Here is a 12220-nt window from a genome sequence, read left to right as displayed (position 1 = left end):
AAAGGAAAGACAGGAGAATATCACTTTTCAAATAAAAGGAGAAACTCAGAATCACTGTTTCCAAGGATCTTAGTGTTACCAACACCACCCTTGGTCAGCTTGATAAATAGGCCAAGTCTGATCAGCAAAATGGAATGTGGTTCATCATACTTGACTTTTAGAAAGTATAAGGAAATATGCCTCCAAATATCACTACTTACCTCAATGTCAAATATTTCCATGCTGTTGTCCAGCAGCTTCACTCGGAGGTGAAGGTGCTTCTCCTGTGTTCTGGCTGATGCCCGTGCTGCGGTTGCCAAGAGGTTCTGCCCAGGTTCGAGGGTGCTCACTCCCCCTGGGGTCTGGGCGCCCAAGCGTGTCCCTGGAGTCTGCAAGACTCTGTATGTTCCTTCTATCTCCCCCATTCTTCATCAGCTAAGAATGAAGAGCACTCTAAAACAAAACAAAAAACCCCAAAGAGTCACTGAAAGTCATTTAATGTTTGTTTATTTTTGAGACAATGTGAGAGACAGAGTGCAAGCAGTGGAGGGGCAGACGGAGGGAGACACAGAATCTGAGGTGGGCTCCAGGCTCTGAGCTGTCAGCCCAGAGCCTGACGTGGGGCTGGAACTCATGAACCGTGAGATCATGACCTGAGCCAAAGTCGGATGCTCAACCGACTGAGCCACTCAGGCACCCCCAAAGTTATTTAGATATTAAAAAAAATCAGGTGCCCAGGAATTCTCTGCTCTAATTTTGCAACTTCTAGGTGTCTTAAGTTACATTAAAGCAAAGAGTTAAACAAGATTACCTTCTACTCATATATGGATCGGTGCATCACAAAATAACAAGCACTGTTCACAAAGACACTATTTCCTGGTGCTTCTGCAAGCCAGGCAATGCATCCTCTCATGTAACTCACAAGACCTCATCCAACAGTGGCCTGTGCCTTCGTCCGGCCGCCTGGAGTCCCCCGGTACATCCTCTGGGCTCCAGCAGCCCAGAGAGTTGCTGTGCTGATGGTACACTGTTAAATGCCAGATGGTACATTTCAGCAAAGAGGAGCAGGTGCCACACAGCAAGTGCAGTGCACGACGGGCACCATTCAGTAGGCCACTCCCTGTGCTGGGTGAGGACAGCCAGGTGAGGTCCAGGTTGGTCTGGGCCAGGTTCAGGCTTCCCAGTTTTGTAAGTGGTGTCTTACCAGGCTGGATGGAGGCCATCAGAGTGACATGAGGGCTGTGTGCCTGATGTGAGGGGCACTGGCCCCAGGCCAGGCCGTTCCCAGCACCACTTACCTGTTCTCACGATGTTCTTGCACCCGCTGCCCGCTAAGCAGACACCAGCACACAAGCGATGCCCTCCGCCCTTTCCAGTCCTCCATGGCATGCCATGGAAACTTCTCTAGCTTCAAGCTAGAAAGCTGAACAGGGTTAATCATGTCATTGTTTTTACAAAGAAAGAAGAGGCTGAGTATCAGTAAGAATCTAATGATACCAGCTTGCTTTCCTTTGTATTAATCTAGCTACTCTCTATTTATGACAAATTTACTTCTTAAATATGTGTATTTATTTTTGAAAGTCAACTTGAAGAAAAATCTTGATCAGTGAAGCACAGTATGACAAAAAACAAATTCGAGACGTTTACTCAAGAAAGAGCAGATGGGAATGCAAGCTGGTGCAGGCACTCTGGAAAACAGAATGGAGGTTCCTCAAAAAACTAAAAACAGAACTACCCTATGACCCAGCAATTGCACTACTAGGCATTTATCCACAGGATACAGGTGTGCTGTTTCGAAGGGACACAGGCACCCCCATGTTTATAGCAGCACTATCGACAAGAGCCAAAGTATGGAAAGAGCCCAAATGTCCATCGATGGATGAATGGATAAAGAAGATATATACAATGGAGTTCTACGCTGTAATCAAAAAGAATGAAATCTTGCCATTTGCAACTACGTGGATGGAACTAGAGGGTATTATGCTAAGTGAAATTAGTCAGTCAGAGAAAGACAAAAATCATATGGCTTCACTCATATGAGGACTTTAAGACACAGAACAGATGAACATAAGGGAAGGGAAGCAAGAATAATATAAAAACAGGGAGAGGGACAAAACAGAAGAGACTCTTAAATATGGAGAACAAACAGGGTTACTGGAGGGGTTGTGAGAGGGGGGATGGGCTCAATGGGGAAGGGGCACTAAGGAATCTACTCCTGAAATCATTGTTGCACTAGATGCTAACTAATTAGGATGCAAATTTAAAAAAATAAAAAAGTAAATTTAAAAAAAAAAGAAAGAGTGGAGCTGCTGGGAAAACTACCTCACTCCCTTACCTCTGACAAGCATTCTACTAATGTGCGGTAAATTTCTTAGAGAATTAATCTAAATTTCCGGTCCATTCCCTCATGTGCCAACCTAACTGTTGGCTCCCCTGGCCCTTTCATCCGTTCCATGCTTACTTTGTTATCAAGAAGAACCATTTCATGAATGTTTTGTCTCTTGAATTAAGTTTAAAAACTTCTCAGTCACCCGCTGAGCCACCTCTACCACACACTTAAACCCTCCCCAGCAAAGACAAGGTCTCCAGCCCACGTGGGCAAGAACTTCCACACACATGTGATCTGTCGAACAAGCAGGCAAAGCACAAGAAAGCTAAAACCTCCCGGGACAGTGAACCAAGAACGGTATGAGCAAAGTGACAAGGTGGTGTCACTTCGCCAAATACACCTCCCGCCCCCACTCTTGCACAAGGACGGACTGCCCCTCGCGGACAGGCACAGGTCTGGTTCAGGTTAGCAGTTACCCACCATATTCAAATCCCCTCTCCGGGTTGTATGCACCCTGACAGCAGGAACTAAATTCTTACTGTGAATGTTTGCTAAGTATTTATTTAATTCACAGCAGTGTCATCAAGGAACATGAACTGCCTCGTCAGGCAATGCACCACACGGGCCTGAGCAGCGAAAGACAGACTATGGTCACAAACAGAAAACACTGGAAAATCACTAATATTCATGCCACTAATATTAAATGTGGGATGAGATTCTGAGAACCAGAAGGATGAGCTTTTTCAATTTCACCGATGTGAGTAGTTAATGCAAAATTGATGGAATGTGAACAAAGAAGACACCACCTGTAAGGCGTCTCTAATGTGCACACAGAGGAGAACAAGTTCTTGGTTAGTTCACAGCATTTACTGACCCTGAGGCACTGAGAGTAGGTCCTTCTGAGAAACTATGGGCCGTTTAATCCTGGGCACCAAAGTGATCCTTCCCTTTTTAAGCTACTGTTCTGAAAATTTCTGTACAACCAAAACATATTTTAACAAGTCACTTATTTATTCCATTATATATTCTCATGTAGACTTTTTCTTTGTTAAATTTTTTAAATGTTTATTTATTCTTGAGAGAGAGAGAGGTGGGGAGAGAAAGAGAGACAGAGCAGGAACAGGAGAAGGGCAGAGCAACAGAGGGAGGGACACAGAATCTGAAGCAGGCTTCCAGGCTCTGAGCTGTCAGCACAGAGCCCAATGTGGGGCTCAAACTCACGAGCTGTGAGATTATGACCTGAGCTGAAGTCGGACGCTTAACTGATTAAGCAACCCAGGGTTTCCTGATATAGATTTTTTTCTTAATAATTTTAGATGGAAAAAATTTCTTCAGATTATCTTCTACTCATTATAATAAGAGAGTCCTGTCTAGACACATACTTCTAAAACAAAACAGGCAAGACTCACCCCCAGTGTGCTGAGGGGCACATCAGGGTGGGCACGCTGTAAGAAGAGTGTGCAAGGAGATTCGTACTAGAAAACTCGCAGTGGTCCATCTTGGTGGGAGGGCTTCTGTCTCCAGGATAAGGTTTCAGAAGGGCCCTCTGGCATGGTCAGCATGGTTACGTCACTTGGTTAGACCATGTTCACTTTATAATCATTAAGCCATATACTTGATTTATGTGGTTTTTCTAGATCTTTATTTATATAATAAATAAATTAAAAACAGCATTACTTTTAACATTATTTCATCTTTTCTAAGAACAAAAGACCACTTCTTGGTCCACAAGAGATCTGTGCAGGTCTGCATGCCTTTTGAGCAGCAAATGGACATCCTAGTTATTTTCATCTAGTCCAAAGACCTCAATGTAGCTTAAGCTAAGACTCGGGTCATCAGACACTCTTGTTCTGGAAGGTCATTGAGGAAATGGCCCCGAAGTACCCTACTGCTTATGTTCTAAAGAAAAATACAGTTGCTATCACATAACGGTATGTGGCATAAATTACACGTTTAATATTTACTTGGCTTCAAAGTTTAAGAAATCTTAGAAAATGAGGAACTTAACAGAAAACGGGTACAGAACCCCGATGCTGCCCTCAGAGACTACCCATCTGCCCCAGAACGAACGGCGTAACCGGACCCCTGCAGAAACGCGAGGCCACTCTTTCAGCAGTCACATGCCCCGCCCACTGCCTCCTCCAGCTGACCGCGGGAGAAAACGAAAGGAAAAACGTATACGCTGAATGAATCTGTTTTACATCAATTACGACCTAACAGAAATTACTTTGTTTTGCCTTGTGTGCTTCTAAATAAACATTTAAAGGGCAAGAGTATGCAAGACAGATGAGAAACACAGCAAGGCCACGTGAGCTGTTCTTCGGTCCTGGGAGCCCTAAATGTTAGATGTTAGCCCCTGCTCACTTCTCCTGCTTCCAGAGAGCCTCCCAGAAATCCAGAGGGAAGCAGTGGTGTGAAGAACCAAGGCCCTACACGGGCTCCAGATTTTGTCATCCTCCTCCATGAATGAAATGCTCTGCAGATTTCATTCCTAAAAATATTTCTGGTAGCTGGACACAATTTCCACTACTGACATTTAGCACTACCTACTAGAAAACTCCGTTCCTACCTACATATTTTCATTTAATAAAATTTTTTTTAATGTTTTTTAAATTTATTTTTGAGAGAGAGAGAGAGAGAGAGAGAGAGAGAGAACGCGTGCGCATGAGTAGGGGAGGGGCAGAGAGAGATGGAAACACAGAATCCAAAGCAGGCTCCAGGCTCTGAGTTGTCAGCACAGAGCCCGACGTGGGGCTCAAACTCACAAATTGTGAGATCATGACCTGAGCTGAAGTCGGCTGCTTAACTAACTGAGTCACCCAGGCACCCCTAAAATTTTTTTAATTTTCATTTTGAGAGACACAGAGAGACAACAAGCGAGTGGGAGATGGGGGAGAGAGAGAGAGAGAGAGAATTCCGAGAAAAACTTTAAAAACCACCTTGTGATATATTTCTATCTCAAAGTTGGAAAAATTCAGCTCAAAAGTCTGTCCATTTGGGCGCCTGAGTGGCTTAGTCAGTTAAGTGTCCAAATGATCAGATCTCATAGTTCGTGAGATTGAGCCCTGCATCCGGCTCTGTGTTGACAGCGTGGAGCCTGCTTAGGATTCTCTGTCTCTTTCTGTGCCCCTCCCCCACTTGTGCCCTCTCTTCCTCAAAATAAACAAAAAGTCTATCCAAGCTTTGGGTGATGACATGTCAATGCGGGTTGTAGCAGATGTGCTACTCTGTGTGTGTGTGTGGGGGGGGGGGGGGGGGGGCGGGGCTGATGGTGGGAAAGGCGTAAGAGGGACAGGGCATTTGGATATCTCTGTACCTGCAACTTGACTTTGATGTGAACTCAACACTGCTCTAAAACATAAAGCCTATTAAAAAAAAAAAAAGTCTGCCACAGAACACATAACTCAGAAATGACTGGGCCAGGACCTAAGCCCGGCCTGGACCTGGCCACTAAGCCGCCTTGCTATCTACTGGAAAATGAGCACATGGCTCCCCAGACAAAAGCACCCACTGGTCATGGTCCACAATAAAGGGAATTGCTTAAAAATTCTGTTACGCAAAAGATCTCCTTGGTTGCCTCTTCCACCCTCCTTGGTTGCCTCTTTCAGGAGGATCATAAAACCTAAGTGTATACTGACCAATTAAGGAAGCAGAACATGGCACTCACTTCGACGACATCTTTCTAACACACCTAGAGCGTATACGACAGCGCTGGCAAGAACGCTCGTTGCTGACAATGTTCAGATGGAGTCCTCACCTGGCTCCTGGGCCCTGGACTACATCACCTCTTCACTACAGCACAGCAAGAGGTAGGCCCTTTTATTCCCTAATAAGCATGACTAGTATTTTTTAGAACAAGCAACTAAACAATTCAATCGGTATAAGGAATCAGAGAGAAAAATGTCAGAACATGCGCCGTAAGGCAACGCCTCAAAGAGCTGACAAGAAACAGCTGGCCAGATGGAGGGCAGGCAGGGCATCTGCATGCATGGGCACGTGTACTGGTGGCACAAACACACCCACCTCCTCCAATCAAAAGGTTGATTCTCAACCCTTTTTTCCTTTGGTATGAAGCTGCCCAATTTAACACCAAAATCTTCACGGACAAAAGCAAGGTCTTTATGGTTCTCTAGCATGAACAAGAGAGTTGGAATAGAAACATGTGCATTTGCTTGTCTTCAAACAACAATGGAAGGACAAACCCAAACGTACTGACAGTGGCTGCCCATGGGATGGAATGCACCGGGAATACAGCACTGGAAACCTCTTCTTCCAGTGCACAAGGTTTCCATGGGTTGACTTGGGAACCTCCCGAATGTTTTACATACTTAGAAAGCAAAATGAAATCAGTGTTTTAGAAAAGCCCCAAAACTCAAAAATGAAATAAATGATCCTCACTGTACATTCAGACAGCAGCTAAACTACAAAAGGAATTACTTCAAGTGACTTCCAAACTCAGTAACCTCATTACCCATCACTAGTGAAATACATCCTAAAGATTAAAGACTACGAGTAAAACCACAATGTGGCATATTCTACAAGAAAAACAATCTCATTTCTTCAATAAATGGCAAAGAAAAAAACCAAGCAAGCAAGCAAGCAAGCAAGCAGGCAGGCAAGCAAGCAAGCAAGCAAGCAACGGGGTGGGAGGAAGGTGATAGACACTGTTAAAAGATATTATCTGTCAAATGCTCCCCATGGACCTTATTTGAATCCTGAATCAAGTATTTGTGGAACAATCAGGGAAATCTGAGCACTTCCTTCAAATTAGGTGATTTAACAAGTACCACTAATTTCCTAGATGTTTTAATGGTATTGTGTATATACAAAGGTGGAAGACACCCTATCTCTTAGAGATACATAACTATTTTTGGATAGTGGAATAATACCTAGGATTTACATTAAAATAATCCACTGAGGTGGGGGTCAAGAAGATAATAGTCCCTCCCCCCCCAAAAAACCCCAAATTATTGCCATTTGTTAATCATTGGAGCTGTTTTTGATATATGCACTTTTGTGGATGTTTGGAATTTTCTACAAGTTAAAAAAAAAAAGAAAAAGAACAAATGAAAGAACAAACAACAGATCTGGCGACAATTTTCAGCGTACATTAAGGATCCAGAGAACCGCTGGAACAGTTCACAGGTGAGAGGGCGAGTGTGTGTACACCATGAAATGCTGGCCCAGCCCCTTATTTTCCATAGGAAACAGCAGCCTGAGAATGGAGCCGCTTGCTGAAGGCCACAGATCCAACCTGTGTAGACAGGACTAAGGCCCAGTGTCCTGACTCCCAGTCCAATACAATATAATGCAAATTCTTCAAGTTTAAAGGACAAAACAATTTGACTTTAAAAATTGTACATCCAGGGGCGCTTGGGTGGCTCAGTCAGTTGAGTATCCAACTCTTGATTGGCTCAGGTTGTGATCTCATGGTTTGTGGATTCGAGCCCTGCCTCGGACTCTGCACTGAGCACGGAGCCTGCTTGGGATTTCCCCTCTCCCTCAAAATAAATAAACGTTTAAAATATTGCACATCCATGCATCATACGTTCACTGTCATTTGTTAACTCTGTAACTCCATTTTACGTCAGTTATTGTATTTTCAGTTCTAAAATTCCTACTTGTTTTTCCTTTACATCTTTTTTTTTAAGTTCACTTTCTACCTTTCCATTTGTTTCAAGAATACCCTTGCTTCTCAGGACATTTTAGTAACAGTTGTTTTCAAGTGCGTTTCAGCTTTTTATCGCAGCCTTTAACAGTTGAGCAGCTTAAATAAGAGCCTTTTATTGTGTCAGTCTCTGTGGATCTGAAGTCTGGGTACAATGTACACCCGCAGAGCACTCTGCTGAAGGTCTCACAAGGTCTGCAGGGTCTCACCAGGGGACAGCTGGTGTGGGGTCTGAGACGGAAGAAAGGATTTCCAGGCCCGCTCAGCTGTCTGGGTAGAGAACTGAGACCCCTGTCCTTGCTGGCACTGAGCTGCTGTACCATCGCATATTCCTAGAAGTAACATCAGGAGGTGAAGGTCATGGGAGCCAAAATTCTGCCAAAGTCTCTGTCGGAGACCTGCAACATTCGTATCACCTTGGTTTGTGCCTGTCTTGTGTCTTCTGAGGGGATATTTTCCCGATTCTGTGTATGCTATGTAATTTTGGATAGGATTGTGGACTTTTGGAGCCCCGGATTGTGGCCATTTTTAATACTGTGTGCACTTGGGGTATTTCTGCTTTAGCGGACACAGGTCTGCTTGGGATCAGGCCGCAGGCTGTGGTCTCAGCGTCAGTTCCATGTTCAGAGGCTCCATCCTCCTTGTGTACCATCATCCAGAGGCCAGCTTGGTTCCCAGGCCGTGGCCTACCTCTTAGTTGAGTTCCCAAAGCCTCTGGCAAGTTCTTCGGGGTCAGACTCATACGTGCCCAGCTCAGCGTTGAGGCCATAAGTTCAAAGCAATTTCAGGGGTCACTTTCTTGAACTCTTCCCTCTCCCAAGTCTCCCTGGTATACTTTCCAGCTGCCTGGAGCTCCCCTTCTCAGTCCTTCAGCCAGAAACCTGGGGCTTTAGTTACTGGCTCCGCTGTGCACCTCCTGTGCCTGCACCCTTGCCTGGGAGAAAACAGCAATGGGGGTTTCTGGACTCCCTCAGAGTTTTAGGTGTCTGCAGGTTCCAGAACCACAGCCTGACTGGCGGACAGGGGAGAGGGGAGGAAACCAGCAGCTTTCTCCCATTCTCTCCTACAGCACTTTCTGTTTGCATCTGGTGCCCACCTCTGGGTTTCAGATACTCTGAGACCAGGCTGGGGAATCCTGGAGGAAAAATAGGAAACTCTTTACTGGTGCAGTAGTTCTTCAAATTCTGGCCTTTGTTCCCAATCCTCCTGTCACCATTGACTTGTCAGAGTCCTCAAACACCAGTTCCCTGCAGCTGTCCAGGCTCTATAGCCACAGGCAGTGGGAGAGCCAGGGTGGAGCATGCTTAGTCCATTGTCCAGGAGCCAGACTTGATATCCATGCATTTTAAAAATGGTTATGGTGGTTATCTTTGGGAGAGAAAGAAGGTTGATTTTTATTTCTTTTTCCAACGTTCTATAATTTTCAAATTGCCTCCAGTGATATGTATACATTACTTTAAAATGAGATGGCTTTTCTGCAGATTACTGCACAAGTACTACCTGCTTTAGGAGTCTTAAATGGTAGGGGTACCTATGGTATGTCACTGCTCACCTTCCAAGAGAAAGATGCAATAGCTATTATCTCTAGTCTAGGAAGTGTACTTGTTCTTCTAAAACAGTTCAGTAAAATTAAAAAAATAATAAAGTTTATTTATTTTGGGGAGGGGAGCAGAGAGAGAGAGAGAGAGAGGGAGAGAGAGAATCCCAAGCAGGCTCTGCAGAGCCAGATGTGGGGCTTGATCCTATGAATCATGAGATCATGACCTGAGCTGAAATCAAGAGTCGGATGGATGCTTAACTGACTGGGCCACCCAGGTGGCCCTGAAATAAAAATATCTTTAAGCACTCCCTGGAATCGATTTCTTGTTCAGGTACTGAGACTTGTTCCCCCAACATGCATCTTATCAACTACTATCAAAAGCGTTTAGGGCTTTCATTATGAAGGAGGCAAGAGTTACTAAAGCCTAGTAATTGAAACAACTTGTAAAATTCCCTAGTGTTGCTTCTTCCTTCTCAAACACACTTCCACTGGGTGCTAGAAGGTGCGCTGAGCACCCTCAACCCTCGTGCCTCTATCGTGTTATCTGGCATCAAGCACAGGGACACAACTGTCCTTGCAAAAGCCTGATACCTCTAAAGCTGTTCTGCCTCTGGTTTGGGCCCCCCCCCCGCCACATGCACTGGCCCCTTCCAAGGTCCTAGGACAGGCCCTATGCAAAGTGTGCCTATGGTTGTAGCCTTCTGTAAAATTCACAGAGCACATTCTGATTGCAATCAACTTAGGCTGCTGCCGCTTTCCACTACAACCTTGTTCCTTTTACGTCAGGCAGCTCAGTAGGGGCTGCTGGCATTTTGGGGATGCAGCTCAGGGCACAAGGAGCTGGAGACACATTTAGCTTGGATTTGGTGGGATACGTGTATGTTTGCAATTACTTCTTGTACACTTACCACCTGCCATCTCAGTGCAGGTAGGGCTTCTGGGAACACTGGCGTCACCCACTACGCCTGCCCACCAGGGGCACATGAAACAAAGGTGCAGGGCTGGGGGCCCGAGGCCATCTGTACACATCTGATGGTGCCCAGCACTGGCGGTGCATGGGCTATGGGAAAGAAACAAGGTTTGAAATAAGGGGAGCCAGATGCTCACCTGTGGGAAAATTATCGTCACACATGTTAAACTGTAAGTAGATAAAACTGACGTTCTTGTTTGTCAGAAAAATAAATGTTAATGTAGTAGGTCTATCAACATAGCACAGATTATTTTTTTACTTTTTGAATGGAATTGTACAGAATTGAATTTATCAGAACTCCTGCTTTTCTGAGACACACACCTATAGCTGTACTAGAAACAGCAAACATATACAGTCCATAGGTGTAACCATGTTTTATGCATCCTATCGATAAATATTTTTGATCACTTGTGTGAGAGGGATCATTGAGTTCTTTCTATTCTCTATCACATGAAGGGACAATTAAAAAACACATATGCTACTTTTGAACAAATATGCCATTTAGTGATGTTATTCTCAGCTTTTTTGAATCTGTACCTTTTTCTTATTCTGCATAAATATTCACTTTCCAATTAATTATTTACAACAGTGTATTCGTTTTCTTAGAAAGGCTCCCTCTCCCAAATTGTATGTATAAGCTTCAGGCCACATAAAACTTGGCATCTGCTCTTGCCCCAAATGAAATTTGAAATTTGATTTATTCAAACGTATTGAGCACGTGCTCAGTATCAAGAAAATCTAAGTCTGTAAGAACATGGGAGGTTTTTTTTAAGTTTTTTATTTTTAATGTTAATTTATTTTTGAGAGAGAGACAGAGCGTGAGTGGGTGTGGGGCACAGACAGAGGAGACAGAATCCAAAGCAGGCTCCGGGCTCTTAGGTATCAGCACAGAGCCCGATGTGGGGCTCAAACTCTCAGACCTCAAGATCATGACCTAAGTTGAAGTTGGACACTCAACTGACAGAGTCCCCCAGGTGTCCCTATAAGGACATGGGAGTTGATGAGACAACCCCTCCCTATTACAGCAGGAGAAGATGGTGTGTTAAATGGTGGTGGGCACCACAGAAAAAGTAAAGCAAGGCTGGCAGACAGGAATTTGGTGTCTGCAAGAGAGGGAGAAGCCCTCCGCAGGAGGGCATCTGCATCAGGCCAAAAGAAGGTTCTGGCACACACTCCAACGCCACAGTGTCCCAAGGGATGGCCACTGCTAGGCCCACATCATCTTATTTAATCCTCACAATCCCCATCACATAGATCGAGGAACTCAGGCTCAGAAAGGTTAGTGACTTGCTGGTGGTTGTTCAGTTCCTCAAGTGGCACCAACCCTACCCTGATTCCACAGTGGATTATCTCCTCTTGGTTTACGTGACCCTGCAGGCCAAGCACAGGCCCACAAGATCTAAAGACAACTCTGGGGGTGCCTGGGTGGCTCAGTTGGTTAAGCATCTGACTCTTGGTATTGGCTCAGGTCATGATCTCATGAAGCCTGCTTGGAATTCTCTCTCTCCCTCTCTCTGCCCCTCCCCTGCTCATGTGCACACTCTCACAGAATAACTACGCTTTATTTTATTTTTGTAAAATTTGTTAATGTTTTATTTTTGAAACAGAGAGAGAGAGAGACAGAGACAGAGACAGAGACAGAGGAGACGGACAAAGTACGAGCGGGGGAGGGACAGAGAGAGAAGGAGACAGAATCTGAAGCAGGCTCCAGGCTCCGAGTTGTCAGCATCGAGC

General features: G+C 44.8%; 1 protein-coding gene across 6 annotated transcripts in view; it reads right to left on the bottom strand.

Moving 5' to 3' along the window:
- FARP2 (FERM, ARH/RhoGEF and pleckstrin domain protein 2) overlaps nt 1-12220 on the bottom strand; it is a 105709-nt gene that overhangs the window by 90139 nt on the left and 3350 nt on the right. For all 6 annotated transcript variants that reach the window (XM_023260008.2, XM_045034746.1, XM_045034747.1 and 3 more), the window contains one exon: nt 201-432. In XM_023260008.2, coding sequence (XP_023115776.2) covers nt 201-404 — 204 coding nt within the window. In that variant the 5' untranslated portion in view covers nt 405-432. Of the gene's footprint in view, nt 1-200; nt 433-12220 lie in introns of those variants that run through there.

The sequence above is a fragment of the Felis catus genome, chromosome C1 (assembly GCF_018350175.1).
Source record: "Felis catus isolate Fca126 chromosome C1, F.catus_Fca126_mat1.0, whole genome shotgun sequence".
NCBI lineage: Eukaryota > Metazoa > Chordata > Mammalia > Carnivora > Felidae > Felis > Felis catus.
The sequence above is the reverse complement of the archived record's forward strand: the minus strand, read 5'-3'. Positions and strand labels throughout refer to the sequence as shown.